This window comes from Rhopalosiphum padi, chromosome 1 (assembly GCF_020882245.1).
Source record: "Rhopalosiphum padi isolate XX-2018 chromosome 1, ASM2088224v1, whole genome shotgun sequence".
Classification (NCBI taxonomy): Eukaryota; Metazoa; Arthropoda; class Insecta; order Hemiptera; family Aphididae; genus Rhopalosiphum; species Rhopalosiphum padi.
In genome coordinates, this window is record NC_083597.1 from 78,390,491 (window position 1) to 78,409,415 (window position 18,925).

General features: G+C 25.4%; 3 protein-coding genes across 6 annotated transcripts; 2 read left to right on the forward strand and 1 right to left on the reverse strand.

Moving 5' to 3' along the window:
- The first annotated feature begins 2,014 nt into the window (after positions 1-2,014).
- LOC132918209 (catenin alpha) lies at positions 2,015-10,971 on the forward strand. Of its 2 annotated transcripts, XM_060979345.1 has the most exons (18): positions 2,015-2,427; positions 2,492-2,681; positions 3,703-3,869; positions 3,971-4,180; positions 4,246-4,431; positions 5,078-5,281; positions 5,387-5,416; positions 7,806-7,921; positions 7,987-8,104; positions 8,172-8,421; positions 8,487-8,687; positions 8,771-8,922; positions 8,990-9,059; positions 9,179-9,243; positions 9,347-9,528; positions 9,665-9,905; positions 9,970-10,092; positions 10,156-10,971. In XM_060979345.1, the coding sequence occupies exons 1-18, from the start codon at positions 2,326-2,328 to the stop codon at positions 10,312-10,314; spliced, it is 2,766 nt and encodes a 921-aa protein (XP_060835328.1). In that variant the 5' UTR covers positions 2,015-2,325; the 3' UTR covers positions 10,315-10,971. The 2 variants fall into 2 exon arrangements, with proteins under 2 accessions (XP_060835328.1, XP_060835336.1); XM_060979353.1 differs by lacking the exon at positions 5,387-5,416 and having other exon boundaries at positions 2,016-2,427.
- A 370-nt stretch (positions 10,972-11,341) lies between these two features.
- LOC132918242 (enhancer of yellow 2 transcription factor) lies at positions 11,342-12,758 on the reverse strand. 2 transcript variants are annotated; one of them, XM_060979389.1, is made up of 4 exons: positions 12,425-12,758; positions 12,270-12,366; positions 11,610-11,770; positions 11,342-11,549 (listed from the first exon to the last, which is right to left on the reverse strand). In XM_060979389.1, exons 2-4 carry the CDS (start codon positions 12,305-12,307, stop codon positions 11,449-11,451), a joined length of 300 nt encoding a protein of 99 aa, XP_060835372.1. In that variant the 5' UTR covers positions 12,308-12,366; positions 12,425-12,758; the 3' UTR covers positions 11,342-11,448. The 2 variants fall into 2 exon arrangements, with proteins under 2 accessions (XP_060835372.1, XP_060835361.1); XM_060979378.1 differs by having other exon boundaries at positions 12,270-12,758.
- Positions 12,759-12,918: 160 nt separating this feature from the next.
- On the forward strand, positions 12,919-17,016 carry LOC132918227 (peptidyl-prolyl cis-trans isomerase FKBP8). Of its 2 annotated transcripts, XM_060979366.1 has the most exons (6): positions 12,919-13,042; positions 13,117-13,638; positions 13,695-13,903; positions 14,839-14,947; positions 15,892-16,272; positions 16,627-17,016. In XM_060979366.1, exons 2-6 carry the CDS (start codon positions 13,258-13,260, stop codon positions 16,729-16,731), a joined length of 1,185 nt encoding a protein of 394 aa, XP_060835349.1. In that variant the 5' UTR covers positions 12,919-13,042; positions 13,117-13,257; the 3' UTR covers positions 16,732-17,016. The 2 variants fall into 2 exon arrangements, with proteins under 2 accessions (XP_060835349.1, XP_060835346.1); XM_060979363.1 differs by having other exon boundaries at positions 12,926-13,638.
- The last annotated feature ends 1,909 nt before the right edge of the window (positions 17,017-18,925 follow it).

Genomic DNA, 18,925 nt, shown 5'->3' on the forward strand with positions numbered 1-18,925 from the left:
TAAACCTGTTACCTATTGAGGTGGTTATGCGTAGTAACTAGTAAGTCGAGGGATATTTTAGATTTGTGGAGCGGAGCGACGGCGCCCAGGACACACGCATGTAGGCATTGCCCATACCACACGCAAAAATGTTAAATAATATTTTCACAATTGGCTTTATAAATAAATAAAATACCTGTTTATACCTGTATTATATTTTTTCATATATTAAGCAACTTTTAATACCTGTTACTCTAAAAATAAGCTAGATAGCACAATATTCTGACTTTTTCATCTAAAACTTTACATTAAAAAAAAATAATAATAATAATAAAAAACTGATTTTCGGCTAATTTAAGAAAAGATTTATTATGAATTTTGAAAATGGTGTTTGTCAATGTTTACGTGCAAAAACTTCAAAAGTAAGTAATGTTAAATAAGTTTTGATTTCACCAATCTATTTTTTTTTTTTTTTTTATTATAAAAGACATTTAAAATCTGTTTACATAGAAAAATAATAAGTAAATTAGATAAAATAGATTACTATATAGACGTGACAACGTGAGAGAAGGGACCGTCCAATGACACTAATTCCAAACCAATCTATTAAGCGTTAAAAACCGCACATTTTGAAAAAAAAATTTTTTAAATCGATAGGTTGCTAAACTAGAATCGTTCCGTTAATTGTATCAACTGTTAGGTTATATTTATATAATGTGTATAAGTCTAATAAACCATAGTATTAAATTGAATTTGAATTTTAAAATTGAGCCCGTAAAAAAAATTCTAAATACGTTATAGGCGTGTTGCATTTGTTCCATATTATGTAATATATTTACTAAGGGGTGAGGAGTTTTTAAGCGTTATGGTTTCGCTCTCAAATTATTTTTACTCCTTTTTTTTTAATAGAAACAGTATTATATTCACTGAAATAAAAATATCCAAATCCAAATCATTATTAAACATTTATTGGTCCCTGCAAAAAAACACCATATGTTGACAATTAGTCCCCGCCTTAAAAGTTAAATACAAAATATTTTTTTACAATTTACGAAAGTCTCGTAAGTGTTTATCTTAAGCTATACACATAATTCAAAAGTTCATCTTTTGAAAAGTTAATCCAAAAAGTGAAAAACTATTACAAATAATTACAATGTTTTTTCTTTATTACTTAAAAGTTTCAAAAAATAATTTTAAAAAAACATCTTTATCATTTTTTGTCAAAGACATTATCGTTGTAGAATAAATTATTTGTATTGATTCAATAAAAAATATAAATACTTGAATGTTTAATACTGTTTAAAATATTTAAAATAAAATATATATATATATATTTTATATTTTAAAATTTATTGTTAAATACTTCAGATATATGTTATTAATGCGGGTATTAGTCTTTTTTGATGCATTATACCTATACATTATACATATACACTCCATAACTATATAGTGAAAAAATTGGTAATATATTTATATATTTCAACCACGGTAAAACTACAACTGTTACATGATGTTTATTAGTCATACCAAAAAAAAAAAAAAAATAGACGGAAACCAATTGTCCGTGTATAAAATTATGATGAGGACCGATTGTCCGCAACTACGGCATTTTTTTGCCGGATCCAATTGTCCATATACAATTATAAACGTATGTTTGAATTTAAAAGAGAAATCCCGCCTATTTAGGAATATCTTTGAAAGTACACAATCAAAATGGACGTTCCCGATGAATCATAATGACTCACCGTTTGTATGGGTACGTTGGACGTCCACTTATCTGCGTTGAGGAAATAAGGTAAACACAAAAATCATAGACTATGATGAAAATAAATAGAGAGGTATATCAACAACGATTAGAGTCTTAACCAAATCTGCGCAACACCACTTTTTCCCTTATGATACTAGTGTTTGGCCATTTAAGGTTTTCCAAGCGACCAATGAGAATTGGTGAACTGGGGTTATGGTTGGGCGTAGTAATAGTTGTCCAGGAGGTATGCGTATCAATAAGTTACTGACATACCTATCTATTATGTCATAAACTTGGCTAAACATTTGATTATTCTTTATTTCTTTGTAATATTATTTTTTGATATTGTTGTGTATAATATATTAATATTGCTAATCTTTGAAATAATGTTGTTACAATTAACAATACTATGGTATTCGTAATCGTCATTCGATGATATCATCGTTTCGTATTCAGTTTTCTGTGTAGTGTAACTGTAATCCAATATTTGTCATAGCTTGGGTGTTGTCTATACGTTATATGCATACACTCATATGAAAGTTACAAACAGTTTATAATTCTTAACATTTATACAACTATAGAAAAATAAATTATACATCATGACTGATCAGTTCGGTCCCATTACTCTAAAATGGGATCCCAAAAATCTAGAGATACGTACTATGTCTGTGGAAAAGACATTAGAACCATTAGTTTTACAAGTAAGTAGTTATATCAAAAAAAACTATTTAGTCAAATAGTATCTAATATTGGTAACTGTTGCAGGTGACTACTTTGGTAAACACTAAAGGTACTTCACGAAAGAAGAAAGGACGTTCAAAAAGAGCTCATGTTCTAGTTGCTGCTGTTGAAAAAGCGACAGAAAATTTTATCGAAGTTGGAGAACAAATTGCTTTTGAAAATCCTGATATAAAACAAGAAATGTTAGCTGCAGTTGAAGAAGTTCGAAAAACTGGTAATTTCTCAAAAAAATATTTTTAATTCTTTAAAATCTGTTTCATAAGTTTTTACTAGTAAATAGTGACAAAAAACCTTGTACTATATTTAATTCATAGTGGAATAAATAAATGTATGCTATATAGAAACATATTTTTATACCAATAACAATTTAAGTATTGAAAAAAAACTATTTTACAAATATAAATATAACAGAAAAATAGTTTTGGTTAAAAATGCATTGGTATAAAGTACCATTAAACTTAAAATTTGATACATTTAAAAAACATCTTAAATAATTATCATTTATGCCTATATATTATATAATATTGAAATTTAACGTGAGAAAACCATAAAAAAAAATAGATAAATCTATATTTACTTATAAGTTATAAGAATATAGTCAACTGTAAAAAACAATGAAAAATTATAAAATTGTGAAGGATTTGAATGTTTCGTTTAAAAAAATGTAAATAACTATAAAATTAATTTATATGTATATATTAATAACGATTTATTTTTTTTTTTCATACTTAATATCCATTAAGTTTAATAACAATTGATTTATTAATGAATTTAAATAAATAACTTCATACAACGTAATTAGTTTATTGTAATACCTGTAGCTTGTAAATTGTAATTGTATAATGTAATAAGTATACTTGGTATAATTCTTTACTAGATTTTGGAAGACTATTTAAATTTTAGGTTGTACATAATGCTTGCAAATCAGCTATAATTATAAATGATTTCCTCAGACTTTTTTATTTTGATATTTTCATACTATCACTAACATAGATAAATAATTCTATTAATTTATTAAAAAACTTATGAATGATGTATTTTAATTCTAGCATAAAACCCATTTAGGCAGATAAAATGAAATTTTTTTTTTTGCATTATACTAATTGAGTAGTCACTATATGTCAGTGTAGCATGATTTAATAAATATGGTAATTTATAATGATTTTTCAAATATTAATGTTTTACAAAGTTATGTTTGGAAATGTTTGTGGCATAATCTTTATTATTTTATATAGGTGATGCTATGAGTATTGCTGCAAGAGAGTTTGCTGAAGATCCTTGTGCTTCAGCTAAACGTAGCAATATGGTAAGAGCGGCAAGAAATCTCTTATCAGCCGTAACACGCCTACTTATACTTGCAGATATGGTTGATGTACATTTATTATTGAAATCATTAAGAGTTGTAAGTATTATTAACTTTATTAATTAATTGATATAATATTTTATGAAATAACTTATTCAACAGGTTAAAGATTAAAATATGTATTTTTAATTTAACTTTAGGTTGAAGATGATTTAGAAAAAGTTAAAAATGCTTCAAGTCAAGCTGAACTACTTGACAATATTAAAGTATTTGGTAGAAGTGCTAGTGAACTTATGAGTCAAGCTGCAAAACGCCAACAAGAATTAAAGGATCCTCAATTACGTGATGATCTAGCAGCAGCTCGCGCTATTTTAAAAAAACATTCAACTATGCTGTTAACCGCTTCCAAAGTAAAATTTTAATAATTTAAAAACTAACTAATGTAAAGATAAAAAAATATGGATTTACTCTCAAGGTTTATGTAAGACATCCAGAACTTGCTGCAGCTAAAGCTAATCGTGATTTTGTATTGAAACAAGTGTGTGAAGCTGTTAATACTATTAGTGATGTTGCCCAAGGTCGATCTGCAGCAATGAACGATAATGGGAATCAAATTTATGATGGACCTGGTGAATTGGCTGCTGCACTTGATGATTTTGATGTAATTACATATTATTTAATTTATTGTAAATTCAGAGGAAATGTATTAATAAAATCCTATCATATTCTTTGTTATTATTTAGATGATTACAAATGGACATTATTAAGTACCCTATTTTATTGTTGATTAAGCCAATCAAACTAATAAGTTGATAACAAATTTCTTACATAATTTACTTGAGAAAACTCACTCATATTTAAATTTTACTTAAATCTTGCCCAAATTTAATTTTAAATCTTAAAATTATAGAAATTTGTTTTTACCATAAAAAATTAAAATAAAGACTTAAACGAAAAAAGTGTTTCATTCTAAAGTAAAATTAATTCACTTATTATACACACAATTCATGCGCGCGCATTCTTTATATTGTCTTTAATGAACTCCTTTAAAATAAACTATTTGTGATCTGTTTAAACTCAAACCATGGTATTATGTTAATTGAACACATTTAATATATAAATAATGATCATTAATGAAGTTCTTCAATTATATGACATTTTTCTATTATACTTTAAACTATTAACTTAAATTTGCATTGAACAATTTTTATTAGAATCTTTGTAACCTTCTAATCAATATTTGCCTTAAAAATATTACAATAATTATGATAATGAATAAATATATTTTATGTTTTTTTTTTTTTTAGGAAAGAATGGTCATGGATCCTCTTGTTTACAATGAAGTGCGTACTCGTCCTTCTTTAGAAGAACGACTAGAAAGTATTATTAGTGGAGCTGCATTGATGGCTGATTCTTCATGTACTCGTGATGAGCGTAGAGAAAGAATTGTTGCAGAGTGTAATGCTGTACGCCAAGCATTGCAGGATTTGCTTTCTGAATATATGTCTAATGTAAGTATTTTTTCAATAAAGAAATCAATATTAAATTTGTTTTTAAATAATACATTTAACTTTATATTCCATTAAGAATTATTATTTTTATGTTGGTGTTTGCAGCAATTGCAACTCCAAAGGGTCGGAAAAAGGGTATGGTTTTTGTTAAAACAAAATTGTTCTTCCTTGCACTTAACACTAACTTTTTAGAAATAGACTACAAAATATACGCATTATGTGTACCCTTTTTTATCATTGTGTAATTATTTTAAACAAAATTTTACACTTAAATCACTAATCTGTGTTTTCTTAGTTGTATGTATTGAAAGAATTGTTCTATAACTTTAAATTCATACTTACAGTTATTATCATACTAAAATATATTTGAATGCACGACTACCTAATCTTTTTTTTTTTTAATGAGTCAAGTAGAGTTTAATTCAATATAATAAACTAATAAACATTTTATGAATCATTAGTCATTAGTAATCAATGGTCTCTTAAATACAATTAGTTGCTCATGTTTGGTCCATTAAATTATTAAATTTCTTTTGCAATTTAGTCCAAGTATTTAAAATAAACTTATTTTATGATGTTAAGTATTATGTATACAAGGTGATTATTTTATCATTAAACTCGGATTAAACACTCATTATTTCGTCAAGTATTGACTTCTTTTTATTTTTTTTTGTTTCGTGCTTTTTCTAACTGTATGACATTTTTATTTAATAGTGAAACCACTATTAACTTTTGATTTTCAAGTGGCAACCTATACTTAAAATATACTAAATTAATAGGGCAATTTTTTTTATGAATTTTAATGTTCAAATTATTATTTTTTTCATTAATTTTTTAGCAAGATATAGCTTTTCAAAGTTGGGCAGTTTTCGGTTTACTTCATGTTTCATATAATAATATGTAATGAACTCGTTATTGACAATTGACGCAGTGATGCTTTGTACCTGTTGTTACCAACGCCTCCCCACAGCAGTAATAATCTATAGGACAAATATCTAAAAACCTCAAACCATCCAACTTTGAGGAGCTATAGATATAGCTCACTAATGGTTAAATGAAAAATTAAAATTCATAAAAAAAAATAGCCCTACTATTTTATGCCATTTTAAAATCAAAAGTTTATAGTAATTTCACTATTAAATATAAGGTTGATAAAAATAAATATGTTATATTGTTTTAAACAAGAAACTAAACAATTTGAAAAAAGTCAACACTTTTTAAAATAATGAATATTTAATGATAGAAGAATCACTCTACATATACTCCGTTCCAAAAGTGCATGTACCAGTTCTGCACACTTTTTACCCCTTCCACTGTTCATTACCTATGCTGTTATGTGAGAGATGCACACAGCCGAACAGAAATTGGTTGCCGCTTGATGTATTCTCTTTTGGAATGGATTATACATACATGTAGTAATTATCTTTAAATTCAATTTAATTGTGGTAAACTCTATTTGAGCATTTTCTTTATGGCACCATAGCAGTATACATTAATACAGTGTGTCTAAACTTTTTAGAACTCATAAATTTAGGGATTTTAAAATGATAATAATTTGTAATGGTAAACTTACACTACTTACAGTATAATTTAATAAGTTTGAATCGTTGACTATTTTTATGTTTTATGATTAGTGATTTGCTACCATTACAAATCTAAGATTTTTCAATGGTGTTTAAGTATATTTAATGTTTAAATACATTTAATTAAAATTTTTAAATAATGATATAACATAAATTAACTGTTTTTATATAATATACATCAGCGGTTCCCAACCTTTTTAATTGTGAGGACCACTAATCTTGTAAAAAAATTTCTGAGGTCCACTAATGATTAATAGCACACCTATATACATGTTTATATAATATGTATAATATTATTAGGTATTTAATAAATTATACAATAATATTATTTTAAATAAATATGTTATTAATGTTAATATTATATGGTCCATGGCCTAATTCTACGCTGCCCACGGCCTATGGGTTGGAAACTGCTGATATACATGCATATGAATATATCTGAGTATTTACAATAATACAGTTTCAGTTATATTTTTAACTAGAATTAATGATTATATATTATTATATCCATATAGTCTTAAAACAATTTAAGTAATAATTTAGTTTTATTTAATTCTTTGTATTCCCATCAATTCTTTATTTATTTTCAAGTATCAATTGTACATATAACAATTGTAACTAATTTGTAAGTACAAATTTAAAACAATAACCACACCTGTGTTACCTTCATGATTCAATTTAATTTTAATATGTACATAATTGAGTTTGTAGTTACTATACTATTTGATACACTTTAGTTCTGTTAATACTTAATGTTATACATTGTGTTAAACTGTTGTTCTATAACAATGTCACCTACAATGTTCAATTGTTTTTTTCAATTTTGCATGAATAAAAAAATCACAGTAAGGCATGCCATTTTAATGATTTAGGATAAATACTACAATTTTTAATTAAAATATGAGTTAATAATTTTATAATTTAAACATTCCTTTTAATAGATGAGTGTAAAAGAAACTAGTGAAGGATTGGAACGTGCTATTGATCATATGTGCCGTAAGACCAGAGATTTGAGACGACAATTACGTAAAGCTGTTGTAGATCATGTGTCTGATAGGTAAAATTAATTCAAAGTAAATTAATTTTTAATTTAACTAATTTATCTTTTTTTCTAAATTAAAGCTTTCTAGAAACAAGTGTTCCATTACTTGTTTTGATTGAAGCAGCACATTCAGGTGATGAAAAAGAAGTTGAAGAATGTGCTCTAGTATTCACTGAACATGCAAACAAACTTGTTGAAGTAAGTTAAGCTTTAATAATTTTAAATTATATTATTACTCATTTAATTTTGATGATTTTGTTTTCAGGTTGCTAATCTTGCGTGTAGCATGTCAAACAATGAAGATGGCGTAAAAATGGTCAGAACAGCTGCTGCACAAATTGAGAATTTATGTCCACAAGTGATAAATGCGGCTAGAGTTCTTGCTGTTCGGCCCCGATCTAAATTAGCACTTGACAATATGGATGTTTTTAGAGATGCCTGGCAAGCACAAGTCAGATTACTGACTGAAGCTGTTGACGATATAACAACCATTGATGACTTTTTAGCTGTTTCGGGTATGGAATTACTTTTATCAATTATATTTTTAAGTTTGTATACACATTTTATTATTTGATTTTAGAAAGTCATATTTTGGAAGATGTGAATAAATGTGTTCTTGCACTTCAAGAAGGATCAGCTGACCCATTAGACAGAACTGCTGGAGCAATTAGAGGCCGTTCAGCTAGAGTTTGTAATGTAGTAGCTGCTGAAATGGATAATTATGAACCGGGTATATATACTGAACGTGTATTAGAAGCAATAAAAGTATTACGTGATCAAGGTAAATATAAAGTTTCAATTAATTAATTTCATAACAATAAAAGATAAATAATGAATAATTTTTTTTTTTTTTTTTTAATTTAGTTATGCCCAACTTTGCTCAACGTGTTGAGTTAGCTGTAGATGCTTTATCAACCAATCCTCCTAAAGAAGTAGATGAAAATGATTTTATTGATGCTTCTAGACTTGTTTATGATGGTGTAAGAGAGATACGTCGAGCAGTTCTCATGAATAGAGTATAAAATTTATTGCATATTTTTATTTACTAAACAATATAAATGATTAATGATTTGAATATTATAGACTGATGAAGAATTAGATCCTGAAGATATAGAGTTCGATGAACATTATACAGTTGAGACAAGGAGTAGATGTAAGTTATAACATATTAAGTTTGTAATGTAATTTGGATTAAAAAAATTTCTAAAGATACATTTTTTTTAACTAAAGTATTTATGATACTTAAATAATAAACTTCAAATAATTTTATAGCAAGTGCTCATACTGGAGAACCTTTGGATGAGTATCCAGATATTAGTGGAATTACTACAGCACGTGTATGTATTGACAATATTTATTATTTATTTTTCAACTATAATATTTTAAAATATATTTGATGTAATTGTTGATTTATTCAATTGTATTAATGATGTATTTTAGGAAGCTATGAGAAAAATGACGGAAGAAGATAAACAAAAAATCGCTCAACAAGTTGAATTCTTTAGGAGTGAAAAGCTGAAGTTTGATCGTGAGGTAGCTAAATGGGATGATACAGGAAATGATATTATTGTTCTTGCCAAACATATGTGCATGATCATGATGGAAATGACAGATTTTACCCGGTATGTTTTGAAAAATGTTTTATTTTATAATTTATAATTTATAAAATATAATATTAAACTATTTATATAACTATGATTTTTAAATTTTCTTAAGTTATAATTTTTATCAATTAATTATATTTTTCAATTTGTTAAGTGGCCGTGGACCATTAAAAACTACCATGGATGTTATTAATGCAGCTAAGAAAATTTCAGAAGCTGGAACAAAATTAGATAAACTTACTAGACAAATTGCCGACCAATGTCCAGAATCATCAACCAAAAAAGATTTGTTAGCTTATTTACAACGTATTGCTTTGTATTGTCATCAGCTAAATATCACGTCTAAAGTTAAAGCCGATGTACAAAATATAAGTGGTGAACTTATTGTTTCTGGGGTATGTTTTTATTTTATTGTATATATAAATGTCTAACGCATCATCAAATAAAATTAATTTTTAGTTGGATAGTGCTACATCTCTAATTCAAGCAGCGAAAAATTTAATGAATGCTGTTGTATTAACTGTTAAGTCTTCATATGTAGCCAGTACTAAATACCCTAGACAAGGAGCAGATCTCCAAAAAGTAATTATCTTATTTTATGAAGCAAGGTAAAATGTTAATTTTTCATGTTATTTATTTCTATAGCTTGTTGTCTGGAAAATGAAAGCTCCTGAAAAGAAACCACTTGTAAGACCAGAAAAACCTGAAGAAGTTAGAGCTAAAGTAAGAAAAGGCTCTCAAAAGAAAGTACAAAATCCAATAAAGGCTTTAAGTGAATTTCAAAGTCCTACTGAATCTGTTTGAAATTGTATACTTACTATTTTCCATTTAGACATTTAGCAAATACTGATTTCAGACATAAGTATATTTGTACATTAATCAATAAAAATAAATGCCAAATAATACTAGATTAATTAAAATAAAACATTAAATATTGTTTTTATATTACTAAAAAAATGATTAAATTTATTATTTTATATTTATGGTTTTGTGGCCAAAATCAATGAATGACTAAATATACTAGTTATATTTGCTGAATGTCCAAAATAAATGATTTTTACTACAAGTATTAAAATCTACGAACAATCACTATATTACCTTCATTGATATTTAGTTTGTTATTAATTATTATTATAATAATCATTATATTATAATCAACTTTTTTGTATTTTTAAATTTAGTTTATAATTTACCAAATAATAGGGTTATATATATCCTATATTATTATTTATACCGTCCTAGAAATTAATTTTTTAGCATTAATATATATTAAATTTATATTAATAAAAATAATTAATTTTCTTCAGTCTAGTAGAAAATTTTTTATCCATAATTTGTCTGTAGATTTTGAATAATAAGCTAAATGCTAAATGCTTGACACATTTTTGATATGTTTTATTAAATTGTATAACATAAATTGTTTTTAATATAAAAATAAATATACCTACCAACTATTATTTATATTTTTGTATAATTTGCTATTGTAAATAATCTATACCTCCTTAGACCTTAAATGATAATTGTTAACCCTTTTAACAATCTATCTAGGTTTATTTCCATTAAATCTATGACAAACAAGTAATAACCATCAGTCTTAGGACTTCTTTTTCAACAGATGAACTTTCAGATTCTTGAATTTTAATTTTGAATTATTAGCAAGTAGCAACTCTAGTTAATGGTATTAGATTCTAATTCACACAATATATTTTTTTTTATCAGCAATCACCTTGGAGCAGTTAAACTGATTTTCAACTGTTAGTGGTTTCTAAGAAGAAATTATATCTGGTAAGTAATAACTTATAGGTGTAAAAACCGGAAAATTTAAAAAATATAATTTCAAAGTTGTTTTTATTTATGATGAATTAATTATTTTAATAAAAATGAAATTTTAATTTTACTATACATATATACATAATAGGATAAAACTTGTATGTTGAATTACGATTCACTATCTGTTTCATCAAAATATCCAGCTGTTTGTAATAATTTATTTTGTACTTTTACTTTTAATTCTCTCTTGATTGTATCTGGTAACATTCCTATAATAGTAATTTATTTATTTATTTATTGATGTATTTTGTTAATATTAAATATCATACTTCTAGCATCAGGAGCAACATCATTAAATAAATCTTCTTCAGTAATAGATTTTACTGCTTGTCCTTTAGATAAACGGTCCTTTAACTTTTCTTTGCATAACATGGTTACTTCATCCATCCAACCACATTCAACCAGTCTTCGACAAACTAATGACTTGAAACTGTAATAATTTAATTGTTACATAAAATGAAAATTAATAAATATTTTTTTTCCTTAATATTTTAGTATTAATCAGAAAATAAATTTACATGTTAAAAACTGTATTTTTGATTAAAATAGTAAAAGTAATTAAATATATAATAAATATTTCTAATTTAAGTTTATTTTTACACTTAGTATTTTTTCATTGTATTGGCAAGTGAGTAGGGTGTAATATATATTATAGGAACTAACTAGGTAATGTAAATTTGACAAAAATTATACAATTTAACGAAATGAAAAATGTTTAATGAGTGTTAATTAAGACATTATTATTTGTCAGTTTAATGTAAGAAGAAGTTGATATACAAAGTGATTGGTGCCTAACCATAGAAGAAATTAATTCATCAGAATATATAATTGTTGACAATCATTAACATTAATACTTATTTTATTTATTTACTTATTAAAACTCATTTTATTAATAAATCTAATACTCAAAAAAAGACAGGTATAATTACTTTTCTTCATCTACAAACGTTGTTTCGTTTTGAGACATTGTGCGTGTAGGTATATAATGTTATAATTAATAAAACAGCTATGATTACTTTTTTTCGTCTACAAACATTACTTCATGTTGTGATATAGTGCAGATTAGGTATTATAATATACATACATTTACGTTTGATATCTGTTTTTATCAAAGATGATACATTCAAATAAATTAGTTAACAATACTTGAAAATATGTATTATATTCTCATACATATATATACTTATTCTAAATTTTTATAGAATAAAAATATTGGATAATATAACTGTTTAGATATTCTACAATTTAATATATCTATGATCCACGATTTAAGGTATTTGAAGTATTTTTAAGTACAGACTGATATTTAATCACGAGCTTTAAAAAAAATCAAATTATTCGACACCACAACCAAACTGACAAACTGACATAACAAAATAGAAAATATACAGAACTTGAAGTTTAAAATGTTTGAATAATAATAAATAAAAATATATAATCAATATAGGTATAAATCAGAATTCAGTTTGATGATAATAGTTCAAGTTAATAGGTCTATAATATATGAACAACGGCAAGCCTGCTGTTCTGATGACATGAACTTATTTTTCAGTGATATTGTGATAATGAGGTTTGCTATCAGTTTCTTTTTTTTCCGAAATCGAAAACTCAAATCATTTATTTTAGTTACCTTGTACTTATTGCTACTCTATACTTGAAATACCAGAAAAAATAATAACTACTAAAATAATTTTACTACTCAGTAATTATTAATTAATATTCAAATTGTACATAATACTTTTGTAATTTGTTCTAATCATTAATTATTTTATTTAGTTTTTTTATTCATTCAGACTATAAATAATTCAATTCAATTTTTGACTGTCACAATTCATGCTGTTTGTCGGTTGTGTTTGTGGTGATCAACGGTGTTGATTATTGAACTAACTTTTCCGAACACCACTTAATTATTTTAAAATGGAAGACATGGAATTAAATCTAGAGCAGAATAGCACCATTTCACCGAACGTGACTTCCAAAGTTTCTGATTTTATAAATGCTGAACAAGGCGGTTTTACGGAATCTTCTATTAGTTCTAATGATATCCTGTTGGACGATGAAAAAAATAAAGAAGCTCTTCTTTCTCAACCATTGAGTGAAGGTGAACCAAATGTACAAGCTTATCAAGATATTTTAGGTTCTGGAGATTTAATGAAAAAAATCATTAAACAAGGAGCTCTTGATGAACGGCCAATGAAAGGTGAACAAATTGTTATAAATTTAGTTGGTCGACTTGAAGATAATGATGATATATTTGAAAAAGAAGAAAATTTTGAAATCACGCTTGGTGACTGTGAGGTAATATTATATTTAAAAAGTACATTCAATGTTTTTTAAATAATTATTTTATTTAGGTAATTCAAGGTGTTGATTTAGCTTTAAGCTTAATGAATGTAGGTGAAATAGCTGAATTGAAAATAGCATCACGATTTGGTTATGGTGAAAAGGGATTGAGTCCAAAGGTTCTAGGTGGAGCTAGATTAGTTTATACTGTAGAACTACTAACTGTAAAACCAGAAATACTTCCAGATGACCTTACTCCAAATGAAAGGCTTAAAATTGGGTTTGTACATTTGTATCTAATTATTTTTGAATTTAACTATCACATAATTAATTTTTATGTGTTCAAAATGTATTTAGATATTTGGTTGGTCAATCATTAATAATTTACAATTGAATATAAACTAGAAATTACATTTAACAATCTAGGTTCATTATTAGAGGTCGGATGTTTATGACTTAGCATATTTTTTTTTTTTTTGGCGCAGTCAGAATTATATCAGAGCATGATATAAATTCAATTCATGAAGTCTAGATTACAAATAAGCTAACTTTTTTTGATTATATTTACATATTTGACATTTTTAAGCATATAAATGCATATATTGATCGTTTCTAGATTTAGTGGCATATTTATAATATTTTAAATATAATATAAACATAACAATTTATACAAATGGTTATAATTTGTTGGAAAATAAAAACTCATATATTTATATCACTATGTATATACAAATGTATTAAGGGTGGACAACGTGGTTAATCATATATTTTATATATTATGATTTATAACTTATAACATACATAAAAATAATTGTAAAAAGACTTATTAAAATTTTTATTAATTATATAATGCCATGGTGTCATGGTGGAGTTAGGTTAGATTTATTCTATTCTATATTATAGCAGTGGTTCTCAACCTTTTTATGCTCACTGCACATTTATTATAACCATAAGTTTTGACAGAACACTATAGTAATAAAGTAATAACAATTTTAATAGAAATTTCAATTTTTAACACCTAATAATACTATACGCGTGTACTACGGTTTCGACTCGCAGAACACAGGTTGAGAAACACTGCTATATAGTTATAGACCAGTGATATCGCTGACTTGGGGGTCAGGATACTGTATTAACATATTTCTATTTATTGTTTTTTATTTAAAATAAGAAAATTGTATAATAATTTTTAAGTTTTATTTGGTTTTGTTTTAGGCTCAAAAAAAAAGATAAAGGAAACTGGTGGTATGCACGTAATGAAAACACCATGGCTTTACACATTTATCGAAAAGCTCTTCAATATTTTGGTGGACCAGGAGATACAGTATGATAATACATTAATATTATTAATATAGGAATAACTATGAAATTAACTGAGGTTTTCATAAATCACAATATTTTTACTACATTTTTTTTATATACATTAAAAAAAATGTATTTATATCATTCATAATTTAATTATCAATATTTTTTTGAAAAAATAAGTGTGATTCAAAATCTTAGAAATAATTTCAGTTATACAATATCAGACCTTAACATTTAAAATTCCATTTTACTAATATTCAATTTTCAATCATAGGTTTCTTTGAATCAAAAAAACATAAACTAAACATGTTTATAATTCAATTGTCCTTTTAATAGGATTACTGTCTATTGTGTACCATAAAGTAGTTTTTTTTATCACTTATGGTTAAATCTTTTAATTTAACACTCTAAATACTGACAACATAACATTATATTATTTTTCATGTCAACTAAATGTTTGACAAGTTGGTATGTGAAGAAAAATATAAAACATGGAACTATACAATCTGTTTCAATGACTAGTATAACAAAAATAATTCAAATTAGAAAAATCAAATGGGTGGGTGTAATATGACATGTCTTGGGAACCAAGAGTCAATATTAAAAATAGTAATTGAAAATAATCTGAATTAAAAACGATCACTAACTACCTCTCCCCACATTCATCACATTATTAAGGTACATAAAAATGACATGACACATTCATATGCTATGTATAATATATTTTATGAAATTAAAAAAAATTATAGTACTTAAAAATTTATAAATTAATGTTAGTACTTTGTACTAATTCAACAATAATAATTATTACTCTTTATTATTTACCTCAAATATAGATGGTTGATTGTAAAGTGTAAACATTTATGATTACGTATTATATATGCATAATATATATATACAATTTACTTATGTGTGCAAACCAAAAATCACAGAGTAATTAGATTATTCTTTTATCTTTTTTAGATTGGTTCAGATTCAGAACAAAATGATATTCTATGCGAACGTGTCAAGACATTAAATAATATGGCTGCTGTCCACATGTCTATGAATAGTTTAGATCTAGCTTTAAGTACATTGGATAGTGTACTCGCTGTTGAACCTCGTAATGAAAAAGCAATTATGCGTAAGGGTAAGGTACTAGCATTAAAAGGACAAAATGTGGCAGCTGCTCGTGAGCTTGAAAAAGCATTGCAAATAAATCCAAATAATAAAACTGTCCAGAACATTCTCAGCAATGTTAAAGCAGCATTAGTCAAAGAGAGAGTGCAAGAAAGAGAATTATATAAAAAAATGTTGGGACATAAAGATGATAATGAAAAATCACCAAAAGATGAAAAAAATACGGTATAATATTACATTTTTTTTAACTTTGTTTTTCAATAAATTACCAAATATTATACCTAAGTTCCTTAGAAAACATAACCATAACTGTGCACAGACAATTTAGTTTACAGTAGAGTAGTAAAAATATATATATTTAAGCCTTCTCCCAAAACTAGTAGAAATAATAATTTGTATATGTGGTATTCAACAGTCTATTCCATATTTCTAAGTCCATGTTTATGAAAACAACTGTACATTTTGTTATTATAGAGTTAACTTGATTTTCAGGAAAAAAAATATTATTATATTAATATCTTTAGTTTATTATTAGATGTAGAAATTAGTTAACTAAATTGGATTTGTGTCTTGTTTTAGAGCACGACATTTATAATCAGTGGGCTTGTTGCTGGATTAGCAGTAATTTGTGGATACTGTTACCTTAACAACAACTTTCCTTTCAGCAAATTTAGCACTTTATAGTTTTTTTTAAAGTTTATTCATTATTTCTTACATTCAACAATTAAAACATTCTATTCTGTTCATTGTGATTCTATTTGACTACAAATATCTTCAATTTTAATTTAAACAATACTTTTTAAGAAAAAGATTTGTGGCCAGCTAAAATATGTTATATAATTGTATTGTTTTTATGCATTTTTAATTTTAGTTTTTTCCGTGTTCATTATTATATTATTTTGGTACTTTTTGGTATTGTTGTTTTTGTATATATTTATTAATAGGTAATTAAAATATGATTTTACTGTATTGTATAATTTATTGAAAAAAAAAAATAATACCTGTTCAAGAAGGTAGTTCAAGGTAGAAAAAAAATGGCATTAATAATGATCATATTCACTATCTTCTTTTGAACGAGAGTATTTTATTTTTAATTAAAATTAACAGTTTTGATTTTATTTGAATAAATAAATTATCGCCACCTTAAAATCTAGTGCAAAACTATTATATAAATATTAAATTGATACATAAATGTGAAATCCCAGTATTGTGCTTGGTCTCGATATGACCAATGTCTATTATGTTAATATCAAATAATGTCAAGTTGCATAAAAATTAATTAATTTAATGAAGCACTAAATCATTTTCAAGGGATTATTAGCTCACCGTTGATTAATTTAATTTTTAGTGATTGTTCATGCAACTCTGTATAAGTTTAATACAATTTAAATATATATGATAGGTATTTAGGTTCAACTCCAAGAGTTGTATCTGTATAGCTGTAACTATCAATCTAAACTTATAGTTGGGTATATGTATAGAAGATTAATAAAGTATAAATTAAGTTTATAGCTCTATTTTTTTTTCATATTATTTAAATTTTAATAGCAATTTCTACAAAAAAAAATATTACAACACAATTGAACAATTTTACAATGATTATAAATTATAATAACATAAAATAATAATGAAATCATTTATTGAACATTGGTCACACCTATTAATTCTAATAAAGAGGACGCCATACCCGCATGTGTTGTCTCTGTCTTACTAACGTACATCATAACAAATTTTCGTTCATAAGAATACATTTTGTGATGTTAGCTTTAATATTAGAGTAAATTTACTTATTATCAAATTTAAAGGTAAGAAAATGATCTAGACAATGACATATGCTTTTATTGATATTATCATTTTAAAGTTGTAAAATTTTACATAGCTATAACTAAGTTGTTATGAAACCAAAATGACTGAAGTTCGGTGGACCCCTAATTATTATTCCAATTGTATGACTTTAAAAAGTAGATTTTTAAGTTCTTGAAACTTTAAGATGATATTATTCTAATCACTAAAAAAAAAACCTTAAAATATATTTTTTTCAAAAAATTTAAAAACCTTAATAATTACGATAAGAAATATATATATAATACCACGGTCTTAGAAGACCGTGTATAATACTATGATAGTATTTATTTATTTACATTTAATTAACTTTTCAATTTATAATATTTTATTCACCATCCATTAATTGAATATTATGTTATAAACTTATAATAATCTTAAAGCTTCAAAATTATTATTGCACTTTAATCTCATTTTCTTTGGTAAATTATTTAGGTTGAAATGGTTCAATTGCATTTGAAACAATATAACAATCTATCATTTTTTTTTTTTTAAAAAGACCATTTTTTTTCCTTAATTAGAGTTAAACAAGCTTGATAAATTATCACTGTGTGAAGTTGGGGCAAGGTTTATAGATTATATAATCTATAAACCTTGAAGTTAGAGGACCAAACTAAAGCTAGGGTACTATTTTATAGTAATAACAAATCTTGTACCACAGAATATTCTGTGCTTGTACCACGAACTAAAATATACCTATATGTTAGTCGGTGCCTTGTTCGTTTTGTACACGTAAGACGTAAATTAACATTGGTTTTTTTTTTTAATAATACATATAGTTTTAAACATCAAATATAAGTTAAATAAGCTTTAATATGTAAAAAATAAATGTTTGTACAAATTTAGTAATATTCAAGTTAAAAGTAGTCAACTGGGGTGTATTTTTAGAGGGAGATAAGATAAGTGAGATAGACCCCTCCAGAGCCTTATTTTACTAATATAGTAATATATTTCCATATTTATAATTTAATAGTAATCCAACTAATAACAACTATACTATTATAAATTATTGTGTTCTTAATAGAGTTAAAGATTT